Source organism: Grammomys surdaster, unplaced genomic scaffold (assembly GCF_004785775.1).
Source record: "Grammomys surdaster isolate TR1022 unplaced genomic scaffold, NIH_TR_1.0 130, whole genome shotgun sequence".
NCBI classification, from domain to species: domain Eukaryota; kingdom Metazoa; phylum Chordata; class Mammalia; order Rodentia; family Muridae; genus Grammomys; species Grammomys surdaster.
In genome coordinates this window covers 23,861,671-23,883,222 of record NW_021604588.1, presented here as the reverse complement: position 1 = coordinate 23,883,222, position 21,552 = coordinate 23,861,671, and the positions used below count along the sequence as shown (strand labels likewise).

At 48.5% G+C, this 21,552-nt stretch overlaps 1 protein-coding gene and 1 pseudogene across 1 annotated transcript; both read right to left on the bottom strand.

The window, feature by feature from the left end:
* Positions 1–5,725: 5,725 nt before the first annotated feature.
* On the bottom strand, positions 5,726–12,109 carry LOC114615183 (annotated as a pseudogene).
* A 4,092-nt stretch (positions 12,110–16,201) lies between these two features.
* Positions 16,202–20,806, bottom strand: Slc30a1 (solute carrier family 30 member 1). The gene is made up of 2 exons (XM_028759050.1): positions 20,046–20,806; positions 16,202–18,766 (listed from the first exon to the last, which is right to left on the bottom strand). The coding sequence occupies exons 1-2, from the start codon at positions 20,644–20,646 to the stop codon at positions 17,862–17,864; spliced, it is 1,506 nt and encodes a 501-aa protein (XP_028614883.1). The 5' UTR covers positions 20,647–20,806; the 3' UTR covers positions 16,202–17,861.
* Between the last annotated feature and the right edge of the window lie 746 nt (positions 20,807–21,552).

Sequence of the window (21,552 nt, the reverse complement as noted above, 5' to 3'; positions counted from 1 at the left end):
CTGCCTCTGCCTCCCAAGTGCTGGGATTAAAGGTGTGCGCCACCACCACCCGGCGAATCTTAAGTCTTAACGAGGTAAAAACTTGGAAACCAGACATACCATGAGTCTGTCCATTGTCCCAGTGGGTCATTTAGAATCTAGAGTTGTAATATCAACTAGGGATAGAAAGTTCCAGGCCGGGTGGTGGTGGCACACGCCTTTAATCCCAGCACTTGGGAGGCAGAGGCAGGCGGATTTCTGAGTTCGAGAGTTCGAGGCTAGCCTGGTCTATAGAGTGAGTTCCAGGACAGCCAGGGCTACACAGAGAAATCCTGTCTCGAAAAACCAAAACCAAAAAAGAAAGAAAGAAAGAAAGAAAGAAAGAAAGAAAGAAAGAAAGAAAGAAAGAAAGAAAGAAAGGTAAGTTCCGGGCAAGCAAGGAGGCAGAGCCGTTGAGTTGGTCCACAAGTCAGCGGTTTGGTGAAGGTCCAGTGACATTCCAAGTTGAGACCCTCTTTGTCTTTCAGCACCCGCCTATCATTGGAATGTGCCTCGCGTTTGGTATCTCCTAAAGGCTATGCTCCGACATCTCCTTCAGTGGCAGCCCACTCTTCTACTGCACTATACTGCAAAACTCTTTAAAAAAAAAAAAAAGAAAGAAAGAAAGAAAGAAAGAGAGAAAGAAAGAAAGAAAGAAAGAAAGAAAATTCCTGGCTTCCCTTCCTGGCTTGGCCCCGCCTCCTCCCCTTTCAGGTCACCACAGAACAGGGCTTCCCAGGTGGTCACTAGCCACTTGACAGACACCCAACTCTCCCTCTCTTCCTCACCTGTCTCCTACCCCCTAGGGTTTTTAAACCATTTGGTCCTTTGTCCTTGGAGACACTTTCTTCTCCCAGCTTTTAGAACCCCACACTCTCATGGCTTACCCTCCACCTCTGTGGCTGCAGGCTCTTGGTGTCTATGCTGACCCTCTTTCATCTTCCTGACCCCTAGTAAGCTGTCTCAGAGCTGGGTTCTTTAGCGTGTCGTCTCCATCTTTCTAAGGGTTCCCGCGGTTGGCAGCCATCGATCTTAAATGACTGCTGCAGCCAGACCCAGGGCTTAGGAGGCTTCATGTGGTGATGGATAGCTGTGCTTCCAGCCAGAGAGGCCCCTGGACTCAGCACCCAAGGGCCTGGTGAGCTCTTACCCTGGAATACCCAGTGGCCACGTAGAATTTGTCTAATGTCAGATGCTACGTTTTCCTTGACCCACACTTCGAAGTCTTCCTATTTCTGCAAGTTCACCTCCATACCCTGAGTAGCAAGGCTGGGGCGAGGGTGCAAAAAGGCAGAGCTACGTCTAACTTCTCCCAACTGGTCATGAGGAAACCTGAGATCTCTACCTACCAAGGAAGTCTGGAGGCGGCCTCCTCTCCTGCTTTGCCAACAGGACTGACTAAGCCTCTGCTCTCTCTACCCCCCCACCCCCCACCCCTGCTGTTTACCAGCTTGTATGCTTACCTGTGCTCTGCTCCCACAAAGCAGTGTGGGAGGGGGCATTTAACTGTTGAATAAGCATGAGGAGTGTGTCAATACTGGATTCATAACCCTCCAGTCAGCAGAAGGAGAGCCGGCCTAGCCCTTCTTCCAGCCTGTGCCCCACTCTCCCAGTTTGGCCACAACCTCTCACTCTGGTGTGGCTCTCCTCAAATATCTGACAGGTTCTTGCTTCTTCAGGGGCACATGACTAGCGAGGCTTCCTTCGTTCACCCTTCCACTTTACTCCCCCGACACCTGAGTGAGTCAGGCCAGCCTGCTGTGTAATTGTGTCCGTCTCTCTCTCCAGTGTGAGGACAGGGCTTCCCCTGGAAGATCGTCGGTACCCAGAGCAATGCCCAGCTCAGGCAGGTTGGGTACTATCTGCTGCATTCCTCCCATGACTGTTGTGAGGAGAGGCAGAGGTGTGGGCAGAAGCCTGGCTAGCAGGCCCTGTCAGTCTTGCTACAGGATCTGGAGGAAGGTTGACACCTACATGGTTGCTTCTAGAGCAGCGCTTGTCTTGAGGGGGATGGACGGTGGGGTGGGGTGGGGTGGGGTGAGGTAGGGGGCACAGGACACTATGCTACAGTGGTGGCTCTGGCCTTATGGGCTGCTGTGTGGAGAATTCTGAAGATTTGTTTTGTGGAAAGTTCTTTCCTCCTTAGAGGGATGCTGGGAGCAGCTTTTGGACCAAGAAGATCCCTGTGTTTTTGCAAGACTCAATTCCCCATGGGCCTATAATTATGGATAATCGGCCCTGTGCTCTGAGTCAGCTGCTGCACCAAACCCTACACAGGTAGCAGGGCGCTGCCTCACTCCAAGCATCTGCAGGAACTGGCCCTACCATGCAGAGGCCTGCCTGCCCAGATTGCTTCTGCATACAATAGTCACCTCTCCTCTCCCCATCCTGGACAGATTTCAGCAGCAATCAAGGCTGAAGCCAAGGGACTTCTCCATCCCCCAGATGGTAGGAGAGGAGCCACCCTGGCATGGGGAGGGGAGTGTCAAGTGGGGACTGGAGGCTACCTGCAGGTGCTCTTGCAATGGAGTTACCCGGTTGTTCATAGGTAAGCTGCCTCTCACCCTTACTCAACTATCCAAACCAGAATAATTATTCAGCATCTCCTTGTCCTGTCCTGCTGGGCCTTCACCTTGCCTTTGCCTTCTGCATATTCCTTGAGTGTTCTAGTAACTGCTGGAAGGAACAGCGGGGTCCCATTTCTACTAACTTGACAAGTCAAGCCAAAGCAGAAATACTTTTCAAGGGCCCCTCCCTCTGGCACAGCTGGGCTTTCTTTGCACAGAGTAATAAAGTCAGTTCCACTTCAGCCAATACTCACCCATAAGGAGACATGGGGATACACAGCTCTGGAGGAAGTGTGCCCCATGCCCAGGTACTCAGGGTTAGGATTCTTTCCCACCTTCTTACAGGCTGCAGTGCAGCATTCTTGACAGCCCTCTCCTCCCAGGACCGACACTGGGGCCCTTGCCACGCTTGCACGGCCTCACAAGCTTGCCTGGGCCAGAGGCTGCTGGGACTACGATGTTAGCAACAGAAGACTACAGGACAATCCTAGGTCAGGGAGACCTAGGATTTAGTGAGAGCCTAAAGACAGTGAACTTGATCCATTGGCCAGTGAGTTCACTTCTATGGGGAAAGGGAAGAAGAAGAGGGAGCAAGAGGATGCTAACATCTGTGCTCCTCCTCACTGTCCAGCTTGGGGACATTGCCCCAGCACCTGAGCATGGACTAAGAAAGATACGGCCTGGAACCCCAAGTTTCCCTGTGCTGACCATGTTTTACAAATAGTTCTGTGCATGTGTGGATTCCACCTATGGGTCACAAGGCAGTTCACAACTGCTTGTAATTCCAGTTTCAGGGGACCCAACACCTTCTGACATCCAAGGGCACCTGCATGTCAGAACATGAGCCTCCACACACACACACACACACACACACACACACACACACTCAGGCCAAAAAAAAAGTTACATTTACCTGTATGGAATTTCTGAGTTCTCATGCATCTGTGTGGTGTTTAGTCGGCACTTTGCCGTGGTGGCATTTAATGGGGACATTTAGGAGTGGAGAACTGGGCCCCTGACTATCTCTCAGAAGGACCCTAACCAAGTAAATTCTCTGTGGAGGGCACTGTGCAGCAGCTGCAGGCAGAGCCCTGTGGATTGCGTTCTGTGCATGACAAAGCCAGTTGCAAAAGACTGAGCCTGAAAACACTCCACACAGAGTGTCAAAGATCACACAACACAAAAGAAAAGAACCCCAAGACCCAACTGTCAAAATGTATGATTAGGAATTAATTTACATCTTCAAATCCTAGAGCTGAGACTGTCATGGCATCCTGACCTGGGGTACAGTCAGGCAAGAGCAGCAGCTGAAAAGCAGGTTTTAATGCCTACGGACCTTGTATGGCTGTGACCAGAGCAGGCTGGGTGACCTCCCTGAATGATCCATCCCAGGCAGGTGACTTGCCCGGAAGCTTTTGCAAGCTTGCTAGCTGGGGAAAGGAAGACTGTTAAAATTCTCAAACTCAGGGACAAGCGAGTCATAGGCAGAGTCATGGTGACTTGTCCCCTGAACCTTCACCCAGCCGATACCCGGTTTTGAAAATATCTGTATTCCCCCTGAGCACCCACACTCCAGTGTCATTCCATTCCCCACATCCTGCCTTTCTGTGTTTATACCCCTGTGTGAATTAATTATGATTTGAGAAAAAAATTTTAAAAAAGACTAAAAAAAAAATAACACACACACACACACACAAATCTCAAACTCTGTCTTTTCCTGGATAGCCACACCAGGCTCTTCCGTGGAACAAATGATTTTGCTAACAGCCTCTCGAGGTCTGATGTAAGTGAGCAGATGTTTCAGGAGATTGTGAATCTGTGTGCGTACAACAAAAACAAAAACAAAAAACAAACCAAAGAAACAGGCATTATTTTAGCTGAGTGGTGGTAGTGCACGCCTTTAATTCCAGCACTCGGGAGGCAGAGCCAGGTGGATTTCTGTGAGTTCAAGGCTGCTTTGTCTACAGAGTGAGTTCCAGGACAGCCAAGGCTATACAGAGAAACTCTGTCTTGAAAAACCAAAACAAATAAACACCATTATTTTTTTTATGTGAGTATACATGTCAAAACTCACATAGGAGCGAGGGGTGAACTTACAGGAGTCAGCGTTTTCCTCCAACCCTGCGGGTTTGGGGCACTGAAATCAGGTCATCAGGCAGCAAGCACCTTTACCTACTGAGCCATCTCAATGGCTCTCTTGCCACATTTAGAACAAATATTTTATTCATCCAAATCCATATGCAAATGATACGCCTGAAGAGTGACACCAGGCCATTGTGAGGGAACAGAAATCAGAAGAGATCAAACATAATTCGCTTATCTGATATGGCTCCACCCACCTCAACCTAGTTCCTCAGATATGCAGGAAGCCCTGTAACCCACATTGTTATCCTAGACATTCAGGGGCTGTAGTATAAATTATTAAGAATTCCAGCATGGGGCTTCTTCTTCACTTTAGACTATTTATGTTCCTGGATGAGAGGCACACACAGCCTTTATGTTTTTACTGTGCCTTAGGCAGCACAATAGCTGGGCAGCTGCCTACCCTCTGTGCTGTAGAATCTATCTTCCTATCGATAACCCGAGTTATTACTTGCTATTTACTATGTTCCATCTGGACTGCTCTTAACCCAATTGACCAGCCCACAGGGCCACGTTTTTATGGCTGAGCTAGTGGCTCTCCTTCTCCCTCCTGGACATTCTTCTTCTCCCTCTCCTCCAAACCTGTGAAACCTCAACCCCACCTATGTCTTCTCTGCCCAGCTACCGTCTGTTGGCGTCTTTATTTACTGATCACGATTAACTAGAGGCAGGGTCACTCAATGTCTTGCATGTGCATTCTCTCATCTTTGGGGTAACCCAAAGGGTCTTGGTGGCCCCAAATTAGCATTAGAATAAAGCAGCATTAGGCCAGCCCCACTACAAGGGGCCACACTTTTACCAACAGCTGCATGAAGATGAGGCCATGGACAGAGTAGTGATGGCCAGTCCATTATCATGACTTCAAGGCAAGAAGAAGCTCAGGGCTAGCTCACTGAACTTCTACAATGTGCTAGCTCAGTGCAAGACACACGTGCACATCACCTCACAGTGTAAGACACATGTGCCCACTATCTCACGGTGCAAGACACATGTATGCATCACTTCACGGTGTACAGCATCTAAAGACATAAAGTCTCACACTTTAGTTCTTATCGGAATACCTTGCTTAGAGTTACATAATTCATGAACACCGGAGCCAGTCTCTGTTTCTCTGCATTCTCTCCCTTTTCCTGGGGGAGGCCTCCAGTCCTAGGGAGCAAATGTTTGCATACAAGCTCCCAGAGTGCAGGCGTGGGCATGCTGGTAGCTTTGAGAAATGGCTGCTTTCTCCCCTCTGTGGAGCTTCTGAGGTGCCTGGGCTTACCTGGGGCTCGAGGTGGCCACCATTGGCTTGACTCTAAGCGCTGTGTGGAGTTACCACTGGCACCTTCATTACATAACAGATCAGCTGCTGGCCCAGCTCCTCAGGGTAGCTTCAACTATCCCGGTTACTCAACAAAGGGATGATGACAGCCTAACTCCAAAGGTGAAATGTCTGCTTAGGGGAAGAAGGCTGCTTTACAGTGTGACAGAAGCATAAATAAATCCATTCTTCCGAGAAAGCCAGCCCCAGCTCACAGCCTTCCTTTGCTTCACTACTCCTTGAGCTCTTCCCCAGAAACGCGAGGGGCTCACTTCCCTGCATCCTCAGCTGTCACTCACACCTTCTCTCCCCTAGCTCTCCTCCCTTGCTTTAATTTTGTGTTAGCTTTGGTCCACTTCCTGTCCTCATTTTTATGTCACTAGAGTACAGAGAGAGCAGGAAGTGACGTCTGCGCTCCCTGCTAGCTCCCTCACTCTTGATAGCTGCTCAGTCTGGTGCTCAGTAGATACATGTAGAGAGAACCAGCTGATCCACAGGACAGCCCGGGGAAACAGCTGCAAGAGGTGGCACCAAGGTGACAGAGAGACCCTCAGAGGCCAGGGGTCAAATGCGCCTAGCCAGATGGCTCATACTTAAGTCTCAGCATGTTCATTTTGTGGCTGGCCAAAGAAGGGTCATCTGAGCCTCTGGGGATTGTATACTGGGCCTGGAATAACACCAAGAGCCACAACAGAGATTATTCCGGAATTATGCCTGAATGCTCACCACAACCTGGTATCCCAGAGCAGGCAATGTGGCCTGCCCAGAGCAATGAACATAGGAACAGAGCATTGGACCAGCATTCTCCTCTGTGTTTCCTCACGTCATGGCTGTTGGTGGTTCTGATGCTTTGATTCAATCAGAATTCTGTGTCCAAACGCTAAAGGTCCTTGTCTCCCAGTTGGTTTTGGTCAATCAGTAAAGATGCCAATGGCCAATGGTTGGGCACAAGGTGGGACCCTTAGAGTTGCCTGTGTGAGGACACAGAGAGGAATGGGGAGGAATCGCCATGACTGGGGAAGAAGGATGGGATGCAGGAGTGGCGGGAGATAAAGCCAACCAGCCATGTAAGATTTCCGGTAAGCGCCCACTGGCCACTTCCCCGATTGGACCTGGGGTAGCAGGGGAAGGTTTAGGAGTGCCCAGCCTTTGAAGTTGTCAAGGCATTTTAAAAACAAGCTTGTGTGTGTGTGTGTGTGTGTGTGTGTGTGTCTGTGTGTGTGTGTTTCAATTCATGGATTCAAAGATAGCTCCTGGGCGGTGCATGCGTCTGTGTGATTTCGCTGGTACCACAATGTAGCCAAAAACTCACTGCTACACATGTCCTAGCTGTTACATGCTGTGGTTAGTCTGTGTGTATATAAAAATGCTGGGTATAAAAATACTGGAGCCCGGTGCCAAAATATTACCAAGAATGTGCCTTTATTTCCTTCCTTCTCAGCTTTCCACAGAATCGATGTGAACCAATAAATATTATGGAAATGCTGCTTCTGCCCTGGAAAAGAGCTGACAGTCATAGTCTAACCCACGGCTACCTCCTCTGCCCATCCAGCCTGAGGACTCCATGCAGCCTTTCATAGTGAAGCCCAGTTCTGTCACTTTTCCCAGAGTCATAGCTCAAGGACCAGTGGCCCTGCCACTTTTGCATAGAGTGGTTTATTATAGAGGGACCTTTTTTGTTCTGAAGCGTGAAAGAAAAATGCTTTAGGAAAACAAGAGTTTGCTTCCAGTGTGCAAGGGGGGTGTGGTGGGGTGGGGAATGGATGGCTCAGGAGAGGGGACTGAGGTTAAAATAGAAGGCTTTGGTCTGGATCATGTGGTCCTCAGAATGGACCTCATTTCTTTTTCCTTTTCCTCTTTCCTCATCCTCGGGCTAACCTTCCCAGGAGTGCCCAGGAATGTTCAGTGAGCTTTGTCTGCTTACATACATTTTTGCCTTAATGTCTTCTTCAGAACTGGGTCACTTTGGTGTTTTCGGATTTTTTTTTCCTGGTTTTTTGAAGGACTCTTGACCCTTTGATCTTGGTGTTGATGGTTTTAAGTCTTTTCCATTATGGTTTGAGATCTGTGCATCTTTGGCTGGGGTATCTTGTACAGATTCTTCAGTGGAACTTTCTTCAGTTCCCTTCTCTTCTTCTTCCTCCTGTCCTTCCTCCTCCTCATCTTCATCAAATTTTACTTTTCCTGTGGAAACTTGCTGCCATCCTTGGGTAGATCGTTTTCCAAACATTAAAACTTAAGGATTTTACATCTTCTGACTCTGCATCTTCCTCTATAGATATGAGATGTTGTCATTAAGAACTGACTGTTCTCAATGATAACTGGTGCTGATTTTCGTCATTTTCACTTTAAAGTGATAATCTTTGTCAGCCTTTGGCTCGCAACTGAAAAGGTAGTTTTGAGGCCTAAGAGATGTCCATGAGATGGGGAGGTGCACATTTCTTGTAAGAGAAACAGGGGTTGGAGGTGGGGGAAACCTGTCTTCTGATCCTCAGAACAGACACGCAGGATGGAATCGTGCCAGGGAGAGGGACAGTATTTTTACTTTAGATGCTTATCTTATTAGAATTGCTCTAAACTTTTGATGTTACCAAGTGGATTAAGTTGCTTGACAGAATTTTATTCATTTGAACAAGAAAAAATATATTTGTAACCCTTGCACAGATGAATACGTATGTTTATATAGTTGTTAAATATGGGCTGATCCTGGGTGTCCTCAACACACTCAATAAATAAGATGCTCTAAACAATGACTTACTTACTGAAGAGATGGCTCATGGGTAAAGGTGCCTAAAGACCTTATGCTGTGGGTGTGTGTGTGTCTTGTTCTCTGACCTCCATTGATGCACTGTGACGTGTGTGTGTGTGTGTGTGTGTACAAATAAACAAACAAATGTGATAAAATGCTAAGGAATCCACTTATACACTTGACAAATCATCTGTCTACACGCATGGTATGGGTGTGGGGGGAGAGACTACTGTTTTGCTTTAAAAGATGAGGTAAGGAAAGGTCTCAGGCTGTCCCACTTATACTCTCCTCTGCAAACCCCACACAAGGTGAGACACTCTTCCTGCCAAAATCCCGAAGTCCACGCTGGGTGGAGCCAGCAGCCATCTCTGCCTGTTGCATGTGGAATTTGGGATGAATGCCGATGTTTCTATATCTGTAAACTGAACACAGCACCCAGTGATCTGAGGACACCACACCGAGCAGAGCCACAGAATTGGCTATTTACTTCCTGTTGCTCATTAACTTGCACTCTGTCAGGCCGCATCAGGCTGGGAAGACAGTTCCACAGCAAATACAGAACCAGTGCTTAGCATAGGTGTGTGCTCAGTAAGGAAACAAAGAATGGAACAAAGAGGGGAGGAGGAGGGGTGAGGAAGAAAGTGGAAAGGAGGGGAGGGAAGAGAAGGGGAGGGTGGACAAAGTACCCCAGTAGAAAGAAGAGATCTGATGTGGAGAGGTCACAGTCACAGTGGGGATGAGCTAGAATGGCCCTAGTAGAACAGACAGCGTCACCGTTCAAAGGGAAGGAAATGAAATACTTGTGACATCCATCACCTCAGAGCCTATTACAGAAAAAGGCCAGACAAGGGTGCCCATAAAGTCTGAGCCCCCGTGTCTACCCCCTGGTTTGCGCTATCGCCTCAGATGAACACAGGAACCATGCACCTCACCAATGGGTGCCTGCATTTCCTGGGAGCCAGCATTTTGGACTCCAGGCTCACAGATTTGTTTCAGACCTCACTAGGCTTGGACTGTGAGGGATTCTTGGGCAGGGGTAAAAAGTATAAGTGGGTCCACCCAGAGGTGAGGGCAGCACTGGTCCTGGAATTTAGACCGTGTGTTGGTGGGGGGGTGAGAAGTAGCAAATGTCTTAAAAGCAAATCTTGACATATTCTGTCACCAAAACTTCTGAGCAAAACTGACACCCAAGCCAAATCCCAGCAGCTACCACACTCTTGAATTGTGCTTATCAACCAGGTGTCCAAGATCCCAAAGGAACGGCGTTAGACTACTGTATGAGTCTGTCCCAGTGAAAGACCGAGCTGTAGATGCCCACATCAGGGCCTGTTCACATTGCCAGCATTAGTCCGACAAACCACCAGCTTCCTCATTCACACCCAAAAAGCACTAATCCCCCAGGCCCCAGCCTACTCAGAACCCTGGCTGTAGAGATATCGTACCCCACAAGTGACCAGCCTGTGATGGTGTCCTCTGGACAGGCACAGAACCAGAACTCTGACACACCCTGAAGGTGAGATCATCCAACCCCTTACTTTACAGTTGGGGAACCAGGCCAAAGAGGAAAGGCTGTGGTCCAAGGTTGTGGTCACTGGGTGCCCAGCCCAGCACCCTACACTGTACCAGACCATTAGGAGTCCTGCAGATCATCTAGAAGGGCAGTCAGGATGTCATTGTGTCCAAATCTGTCCTTCACAGAGGTCACTACCAAGGCTTCCAACGGCAGGCGTGTGGGCCTCAAACACCTCCACTTGCTGGGTCCCCACTCTCTCAGCCCTGGCTCCTAAACCGGAGCTAATAAGGATGTGACTGGATGAACAGAGAGGGGAGAAAGGAAGGAGGGAAGGGGAAATACACAAGGGGCCAGCTGTAGCAGGTTTGGGTAATTACCTCTAACCACCCATGCGTCCCTTTGTGGGCTCCCTTCTAACACGAGGATGTTCAGCATCTCGCCCGATCCTTTTCTTGCCCCTTCAGCTCGGTGTCCTGAGACACAAGCCACAAGTAGCCTTAGTGGAAGCTGTCTTAGTATGGCACACCACCCCCAGCCTTGCCGTCCTCAAAGTCCAGATTCAATATTAGCTGTTTCTTAAGCTCTGTCACCTCTCAGCACATCTAGCCCTTTTCTAATAAAAATCTTATTTATAAGTCAGTCTGTAATGTAACTGCAGCGAGAGGAGTCTTTGTAAGCATAAAAGAGTGTGTACCAACAGCAGTGTACGTGTGCTTATCTATGTCTGTTTTTCTTATTGCTGCCATAATTTTAGCGGCTTAAAAGAGGAGGACTTAGAGTTGGAGATACGGGTTAGTTGGTGGAGCACTGGCCTAGCACACAGGAGCCCTGGACTCAATCCCCAGGACTACAGACACCTGGCAAGGCCATTAGAAAGAGAAACTAGGCCGGGCGGTGGTGGCGCACACCTTTAATCCCAGCACTTGGGAAGCAGAGGCAGGTGGATTTCTGGTCTACAGAGTGAGTTCCAGGACAACCAGAGCTACACAGAGAAACCCTGTCTTGAAAAACCAAAAAAAAAAAAAAAAAAAAGAAAGAGAAACTAGTCACTGTACATTTTAAGACTATTCAATTTTGTATCTTAAAAAGATGCTGAATTTTGAACCCCTTTTCTATCAGAACCCCACTTTTACTCTATAAAGAGCTAGCCAGGGGCTCCACAATGCAAACAGCCACACACATGTGGTTCATGGGCAGATATATATATATATATATTTTTTTTTTTTTTCTTCGAGACGGGGTTTCTCTGTATAGCCCTGGCTGTCCTGGAACTCACTCTGTAGACCAGGCTAGCCTCGAACTCTCGAACTCAGAAATCCGCCTGCCTCTGCCTCCCAAGTGCTGAGATTAAAGGCGTGCGCCACCACCGCCCGGCCAGATATATTTTCTAAACACCTCAGACAGGCTTGGCTACCTAGACCTGTCGAAATCTTTTATCAGGATTATAAACCCAGACATCCAACGGAGACCTATGGTTTGACTCTCCAGACATTCCCGAACAGTTCTTGGTGAAATCAAAGCTTGTGCAAGGAGAGATCCGAAGAGGACCCGCTGGCCTGGGTCAGAAACCTTCCCTGGTTTTTGAAGTGCAAGGCCACCTCCCTAGGAGCCGTTCACAGCAGGGGAGACATCCTGTCAGTGGGCAGAGGGAGGGAGGGGAGACCAGGGGAGTCTGAGCTATTAATTCCCTTGATGGATGGGGAGCTTGGGACGGTCTGCCTGCTTACTCACTTGTCAAAAAGCAGCCAGTGTTCTGTGCTCTCCTCTGCGTACACCTGTTGCCTCTCCTCCTCAGCCGTGCAGCTGGGGTTCAACATCACCCTTAGGCTACATAAGCCACAGTGTCCCTCCAGCAGAAGCACCCATAGAGAACTGTACTAGACTACACTTTAAGTGAAAACGTTGCCAGTTTTAAGGCTGGATTAAAACCAAGACCCCCCCAAAAAAACAAAACAAAGCAAACAAACAAATAAAACACCCTATTCCTCTCTCCATATAACTCAAAATTAACAAAACAAAACAAAACTGACACTAACTCACAACTTAAGAACACTTAAGAAAGTCTAATTTAGAACAAGGTGCTTGCTGGTTTTAATCCAGTGACAATCTTCATTTCTTCAGGTGGCTGTGACTTCCTGGTTTGACTCATGGGCCTTTGTTGTCAAGCTCATTAGACCGAACCACAAAGAAGTCTTCATTTTGGACTTCTAGGCAGATACTGGAAGTCCAAGGAGAGGGAGAACAAGCAGCTTCCCGTCCTGCCTCTGCCTCCATCACTGGATGAGGTTTTTAAATGTTTTTCAGAGAAGTGGGAATAGTGGAATACGTCTGCTCGGCAAGCGTTGGGATAAACATGATGCCGGCCAAGCGCTCTCATCCTGACTATTAAAGTATCTTCCCCAGCCTGACTGCCGTGATAGTCATTCAACCACCTGTAAATACCTACAGCATTACTAGTCCCTGGCAACATCTCAAGGAAACAGAGATAGAGAAAACAGAGGTGACCTCAGTTTACAATCTAGAAGCAGGTTCCTAAGCAAATGCTGGTGTCGTAAATGTCTAGAGGTCTTGTGTGAGGAGGAAGAGCACCCATCCTGACGGTGCAGGAACACCTAACGCTGCTGACATTCCCCCACTCTCCTCTGTTTCTAAAACAACAGCCCTCACTCGGCTGCGTGACACACATTAGACAGCGTTGTTTCAGGGAAGATGGAGAAGTTTGGGAAAACTCCTATTGCCTCAGAAGGCCATTTCCTCCCAACAGGTCCAAATGAAAAGCCGACCAGCAGCAACTCTAAGGTAGCACTGACTGGCTCTGCAGTCTGAGGTCGGCAGTGTACTAACATGTTAGTGTCTGTTGAGTCAAGCAAGCACCTGGAGGCGCAAGTGAACACGGAGAGGTTAGGAACCAGGGAGGGTGGACACTGCCAGCTTGCTTTTCAAATCTATCATGCCCAGTTCTTTCTCTACTTTATCTACTCAAAAACTGAGTTTGCAGGGCTGGAGATGTCATGGCAGTTGAGAGCACTTCCTGCTCTTTAAGAGGACCAGAGTCTGATTGCACTCCCTGCTCTGAGAGGCCCAGTTTGGTTCCTAACCCCTCCATCAGGGAGTGCAGGATTCCAGCTCCACTGGCATTTGACACCCTTCTTTCTGACTCCAGGGCCATGTGTCATTCGCACACATACACATACAATTTAATTAAAAAAAAATGTATGAGGGGCTTAAGAGATACGTCAGCACTTAAGAACACTTGCTCTTCCAGAGGCCCCAGGTTCAGATCCCAGCACCCACACTGCAGCTAACAAACATCTGTAAATTAAAGTTCCAGAGGATTCAGTTCCCTTTTCTGACCCCTGATGCCACCTGACCTATGTGGTACCCAGACATACATGGAAGGAAAATACTCATAGCATAAGACAATCTTAAGAACAATTTGAGTTTCCTTTCCCTTTAAGGCCCAGTTGAGACTTGCGGCCTCATCTCCATCTTTCACCTCCAACACTTCATCCTAACCTGTAATCCTTGGCCTCTCAATCCTTTCCACCTTAAACCGCATTTCTCTAGCTGTACCTCCCCGTTTTAGAGTATCTATTGTACTTGCCCTGAACACTCGCCTTCCTTCTATTGTGTATTGATTTTTAAACTGTTGTCCCCCAGCCAGAAACAAAAGTTCTTGAAACTTCTCATCCAATTATCTGTGCTACCCTGAAATAGACTCACACTGAGGTGCCATTTTCTGTATTAGTTTTAGACGTCATGTAGGTATAAAGTGATTATCATTCATAACTTTGCTCAAAATTACAAAATATAAATTACCAATAGGAGCAGGATAAACATTAAAGATATCCCACAAATTTATGCTCAAAACCAAGCATTTTCAGAGCCTACTAGCCCCACAGTGAGTGAACCTTTCTGTTCCTCTGATAGACTTTGATCAGTCATCTTCCACACCACTGTCCTCTTGTATGCTAGAAAAGTCCACTTCTTTTACCCACTACAGTGTAAGAGGGGAGGGCCACGTGCACAAAGTAGATATTCGAACGAGTTTATTTTTCTACTTAACTTTTAATAAATGAGAAGAAACACAGTAGTCTTGTCTCATATAGAACATTTATAGTACATAACAATCCATAAAGCCTCATGGTGAGGTAGGAACAGCTTTGGAAATAACACAGAGTCATAAAACACACAGAAGTTAGGGGAAAGGCTGCCGCACCTTCTGGATGAGCCTCATTAACTGCCCTTGGCCCAGGGGATGGACGGGCAGCAGCAGACAGGACCAACGCGAGAGCGTCTACAGAGAATCAGACACTAATACCTCATTGTGCTGTTTCAAGGCAGATCCGTATCACGGCATTTGTGTCATTTTATATAACCACATAGTAATTCTATGTTACATTCTACCTCAGCATCTTTTCTGCCTGACACTGAGCCTTAATGTTTTTGGTTTAAAAGTTTAAATTGATTAATATACAAAAGGCTCTTGTGCCGGTGAAAATGAATGACTGCTAAACATTCCAGAGCTTGTTAGTAAAACAAAATAGGACCAGCATATACATATACGTATGCATATATGCAGTGCTGTATCAAAATAGTGTGATTGCAATCCCGTTCTACAGACCATGAAGCACTGGGGCAGTTTCGATTACAGACACCAACAAAAGCCTTCCACTTTCCCATCACCTCTTAACACTGTTACCTCTTAAATGAAACTGAAACACAGTACTAAAATAAATATTTCTTACTGTAGAACCACTCTCCGTGTGTAGGACTACCTTAAGACAGCAAATTAATCTCTGTATTTGTGTAGAACTACCTTAAGACAGCAGGTTAAGGACAGTTTTTTGTTTTGTTTTTTGTTCAAATGGTATCTGCTTGCAAAACAGTTAAAAACATTCAAAACCAGTTTACCTACCAAATACTTCACATTAGTTTTTCTTTTCCCTCAAAACTTTCAGGAACTCAGAATAACAGATGCTGACAACACACACACACATAAACAGCCTCCCGAGACCCTCCACAGTAAACTTGATGGAACCCTTCCTGCTCAAACTACACATCTTAGGATAAAGCTACCCAGCATTTTGTTTTGGGTGTGAAAATACAGTACAATATTCGAGGATCGTTTTCCATGTTCTAGCCTGTACTTCTTCAATGTAGATACGCCCCAGAAAAAAATTCCTCCTGCGAGTTCAAAGCTGGCCATGGGAAATCAAGTCCATTGTTCCAAGGCTGCACATGGCTTGAAAGGATTCCTGTCTGAGTGTACTGTGGGAGCATACAACCCTTCCTCACTCAGTCCACAATGACCTGGCTCAAGTAAGGCAAAGCAGGGAGGCCTCCCCCAGCCCTGAGGCACTGAGAGGAAGCACATTTAACAATAGGATAGTCCCAAACAGGCCAAGGTAGCTCCTCATTTTCTCTCAAGAAATAAGCTATTTTGGAAAAGACACTCAAATTCTACAACATTTAAATATAAAAACATCTTTCTTCTTAAAGATAATGCTAATATAGCTAAAAAAAAAAAAAGGGTTAGAAAGTGCATTGTAAAGAAATAAATAATTCTCTAAAACCTCAAGGTGAGTTGGCACCCATGGATTTTGCTATGACAAACACCTTTGGGGGGGAAAAAAGCCTTCGGTACCACTTTTTTACATAGAAGCCACTTGACCCAGGTCACCACCACCTTAAAGCACTTCTGAAAATTGGATTGACACAGCCCTCCTCCGTGACATAAACCTGCCCGAGTGTTCTGAAGGACACCTCCTGGATACCATAGGCTTTCCCCTTGCATTCCTGTACCACTGTGGAAACACTGAAGCCTTCTGCACAGTGCCGCTGGAGTTCCCTTTCACACCACTCACAGAGCTCTCAATTTCATGGTTTTTTTTTTAAAACAAACAAACAAACAAACAAACAAACAAACATTTTGCAAAAGTCAAAGTAACCACCTGCCAAGGGGTTAGGTCAGACATTAGTAAAGTATGTAGGTTGATGGTTGGCCCAGTGTAGTAAATGTGAACTTACAAACTATATTCCAAAAATTACACTTATCAGAAAATCCAGCTGTTCTTAAGTAGGCCCGTTGCCAGCAACAGGCTTATTACACTAGAGGAGACACTATCCCTTAAAGTAACTGTCATACTCTTAACATTTCCATTTTCAGATTATTAAGCAATGAATTATTTCAAATCCCAAAAGTTAACTTTCCCAAAAGTAGTCAGCTATAAAAGTTATTGAAGTAGTCAGAATACTTTGTTCCTAGAAAAATAGAGCTATACATAACTGATAGTAATAATCACTCTTTTGAAGACAAAAATCTACATTTCCTTCACGAAACATTAACCTTTCTCTATCAAGGAAAACATAACTTAAAAATCTTCAAATGTTTGCGTTGGATTTGAAATCTGTGGCAACAGAGCAGCCGTGAATGACTTCCTGGGTGCAAAGTGCGGTGTCCTGCACAGGGAGCACAGTGCGAGCCAGCAAGCCAAGACATGGAAGCTAAACACCTAAGCCTTCCTCTTACTGGTTTTGCTTTCTAAAGTAACATCCAAATTGCATGAGCCATCTGATTTCATTTTCAAGTCACTGGCTCTTGGCTAAGCACACACGGTGTTGGCTGCACATGAAGGAAGGTATTCAATCCATTTGACGGGTCACTATGGAAGTTTAAGACACAATCTAAGATTAATAGTCTGCAGTTTAAGAAGCCAAGTCCGCATTCTCAAAAACATTCACGCACTTAGAACCTTTCACCTCAGGGTTGCTAACACCAGTCTTCGAAAGAAAGCAACACTGGCAACATGTTTAGACCAACTTTGGTAGAATAAAGCCATTGAAGATTTTCAAGATAATTTAGAGCTGTAATCTCAACATGAGTATGCAATAACTGACGTAGCTTGTCTTCTTCCCTGCTCTTATCCCCTATGTGCTCCAAGATGTATAAACTGTAACTCGCCTTGTGAGTTACCTTAGGGTTTACTAGGCTACTACTGCTCAGCAGTAGGGAACAGAGTAGTGCCTAATCTTATTTCCTGCTAATAGTCATGACTCGCTCTGAAAATATGCTGCCATTGTGCTATGTTTATGATCTCAAAGGGCAAGTAACTATCCCCTCAAGCATCGAAGGAAACAAACTTGATGATTTTAAAGGCCTGGCAATTATAATGCTAACAGACAAGATATAACAATGGGGGGGAAAGAAAAGCAGAGAAATTCCAGTAACAATTTTATTTATCCCCCTAATCCTTATCATGGGAAAACCAGGAATCAAATGTCATTATGTCATATAAGGTTTATACTTACTTTAAACAAAACTGTAACATAGTGTTAAACTGGCTTTCAAACGTGTTCCAGCATAGCCGCACTATGCACTAAGAATCACAGACTGTGATGGGGCACACTCTAGTATGCACTCCCATGTGGTTCTTACAAAAATAGAATTAAACTGTGCGACCAGACAAGGACTTCAATTACACTACTTGGCAAACTTAGTATTTCAATCGAGTCTATTTTCTCTTGCAGTTTAAAAGCAAAAGTCAAATATCCCATCTTTTTCAAGACTCACAGAGATGATTCGGGCTGTTTGTTTGGCACGTTTTTAATCTCTATCACCACAGCGGGGAGACTGCCTTCAGCTTTAGTCCTCCTGGGCTGCTTCTCTAGATTTTCACTGAGTTCTAAACAAGAAATGCTAACTGTCGGCGCCTTCTCAGCATCCTTCCCAGAGTGGACTTGCGGCCGAGTCCCGCAGCACTGCTTCAGAGCACACTGAGTTCTGCAGGCGAGCTCACACGGGACTACACTTGATTTAGAGCCTACACTAGCGAATTCAGGCTGGATGGTAGTGGCATGGATTCCATGATTGTGGAAAACATCTTTAATGGTCTTGGCCACCTGCATGTAGGAAGCTGGGTCTTCACACTTTATGTGGGCGGTGGCGATGATCCTGCTTCCGGCGAGCTGCCACACGTGTAACTCATGCACCTCCTCGACTCCTTCAACAGCGCGTAGCTCTTTGACCAAATGTTTGATATCGATTTGCTTAGGAACAGTCTGTAAAAGGATGAGAGCAGACTCCTTAAGCAACGGGTAAGTCGTGTAAAGAAGTATACAAACCATGATAATACAAAGGGTCGGGTCCAGGTAGAGCACCCAGCACGGACCAGCCTCACGCACTGGGACCTGGGTGCTGTTCATTATCTCCACAGACGATTTGCAGGGATCAGGAAAACACGGGTTCATACAAAAGTTGTCTTCAGTACAACCCTTCCAGGAAAAGTAAAAGACCAAGGCGTTCACCACCACGATCACGGAGCCCAAGGCATCTCCAAGGACGTGCAGAAACACTCCTCGCATGTTCAGCTGTCCAGCCCTGTTGTCTTCTGATTCCAGACTGTCCGACTCCTGGATGAGGGTCCCATTGACTTGTAAATCCACTGGATCATCACTTCTCAATTTTTCTGGCTCTACAACAAAATAATACAATTTTAGTTAAGCACGTTTACAGTGGCCATAGAGACATCTTGTCCAGCAGTGAGTATGTTTAAACTTGTTTCATAAACCTCAACGGAAGTGTGCGGAGAGCAATTCCCAGTGTGCTGACACTGGGCACTGCAGCACACGACAGTGGAAATCCAACTGTGTCACTCACTGGGCTACTGCTCCTCTGTGCTCCTTCCCACCCTCTGGGCTGCCCTCACTACTGGGTTGGTGTTCTGTAAACACTCTGCTTCACTTCTCTGAAACATACAAGAGAAACAGAATTTAAGGCAGGCAGTTAAGCAGCACTGAGGATAAGTCCTCTCACACGAACTAATCTGATGGGAGGCTCTCTGTAGTCAGTGACACTAGGTAGGCTGAGAAAAGTGGCTCTAACGTAAAATATTCATCATGAACACAAAACATGGTGTCTTGGTAGAGGGGTTTACAAACTGACAAATCAACAACCTGGGGCTATTGCTGGGCAGTGCAGGCCTTTGATCCCAGCACTGAGGAGACAGATGCAGGAGGAATTCTCTGAGTTTGAGGCCAGCTTGTTTTACACAGTGAGTTCCAGGATAGGCAAGGCTACACAGAGAAACCCTGTCTCGAGAAACCAAAAACAAACCAACCAACAAAACACAACCTGAAGCTACCAACAAAATTGTAAGTCAGTAGTCACTAAGTAACCCAAAAGTTCCAGTCAGACGGCACACCTGAGTAGCTTCATTTTTCTCCTTTCCTATGCACCACCTGAACTTCTTAACACGTTACTATGCACTGGAGAAGTTAAGATGCCTCTGGATGTAACTCAACCAGATACAAATGGCAAGAAAAACTGGAAGGAACACACAACGTTAACATCGAGCTTGGGTGGTACTGGCTGGTTCCTTCTCCTTTCTTTTCAACACTTACCTTCCAGATTACCATCAAGCACACGTGTGCTCAAGATGAAAAACGCTCGTTAAAACCACGAGGGTAATACATCACCATCGGGTATAGCACCATTACGCCAAACCCGAAGAGGCAAGGGTGCAACGTGCCCTGGCAGGTCCCTAAGCTGTGATTTTCCGGATTAGGTGGTCGGTTTTCAGGGAAACACACACTCCCGTTCACAAAGGCCGCCTTTAACCAGGGCCCACACACCCCCAACACATCATTATCAAACTTGTTCAGTGGGCACCAAACCACCGCGCACCCGGGCGCGGGGCGTGGCACCCACCGCGGTCACCAGGGGGCGCCCGTCCCGACCCCTCTAGAGCTCACCTGCTTGGTCCGCCTTCAGCCCGTTGGAATTGCTGGTGTTGGCCACCAGCGTGTTGGTCTCCTCCTGGTCCGGAGCCCGGCCGGGTGGCGTGCCCGTCTCACCCCCGGCGCGGCCCGCCTTGCGCGCGCCCTTGGCGAGGTGGCCGTGGCCGTGCGAGTGGCCGTGGCCCGCGCCCTGGCCCTCGCCGCTGTGGTGGTGGAACAGGCAGAGCCCCAGCACGTTGACCAGCAGCCCCGCTACGCCGACGCTCAGCACCACGAGCGGCTGCTGCATCTCATGCGGCTCGATGAAGCGCTCGACGGCTTCCAGCAGGATGGCGAAGCACAGCCCCGTGAGGAAGATGGCGTTCACCAGCGCGCCCATCACCTCGGCGCGGATCCAGCCGAATGTGTTCTTCTGCGTGGCGTGAGTCCTCCGGGCGAAGCGCTCGGCCACCAGCGCCACCACGAGCGCCAGCACGTCCGACAGCATGTGGAAGGAGTCGGACAGCATGGCGAGCGACGCGGTCACCCGGCTCACCACCACCTCCAGCACCATGAACATGAAGGTCAGCAGCAGCATGCACAGCAGCCGGCCGCGGTTGCGGCCCCAGCAGCCCATGGCGGCGGCCTGAGGCTCGGCGCTGACGCGGGAGCGGTGCTGTGGGGAAACCGCCGGCCGCGCAGCTACTCAAGCGCCGGCGCTCGGCTGGACTGGCGAGGCGGGCCACTACGTGCCGAGGGGCTGCCGAGCATCAGACCGAGGCGCTTGGGAGACGGCGTCCGCGACGACTGCGCTCCGCTCGGCAGCGGCTGCCGTCTTCGCCCCCCCGCCTTTGCAGACGGTTTACAAAAAAACTTTGCTTTGCACTCGGAACCCCCGTTTTCACACGGACCCGAGCGTGACAAGGCCCCGGCGCCCCGCCCCCCAGGCCCGGCTCGCCTCCCCATTGGCCAGAGCTGCCTCACGACAGCCCTGGCGTCCCGCCCCTCCTCTGCCTCTATTGGCTGGAGGGGCGGGAGGGGGCGGGGCGCGGCCGCGGGAGCTGGGGGCGGGGCCTGTGCTCTGGGGAGCCGGGCGTGGGCCGGGGGCCGCGGCCGGGTGCAGCGGCGGGCGGTGCGGGGGAGGGTGGGCGCGGGCCGCGTGCAGCGGTGGGCAGGCGGCAGGGCGGTGGCGCCGAGCCCTGGGGCGCAGTGGGCAGTTCCCGCTTCCTGCGGTGCGGGTTCCGGGCCGCGGTTCCCCTCCGCCGGCCCGGCCGCCCCAGACTTTGATCCTGCGAGCTGGGTGCACGTGGGGGCGGCTGGGTGACAGGTCGGCGCCCAGGAGGGGCAGGCAGTGCGGGCTGTGCGGGCGGCGGGGGCGCGGCCGAGCGAGGAGCTGAGTTAGGGACTGGCTTGCTAGCGGCCCAACCCCAGCCTCGGGAACTCTTCCCATCCAGCGGATCAGCCGCAGAGCCACCTCCCCGGGGCAACCGTGTGAAGTCAGCCTGTCGCTGACACTCTTAAGGTGTGGGGTGCTGACTTGGGG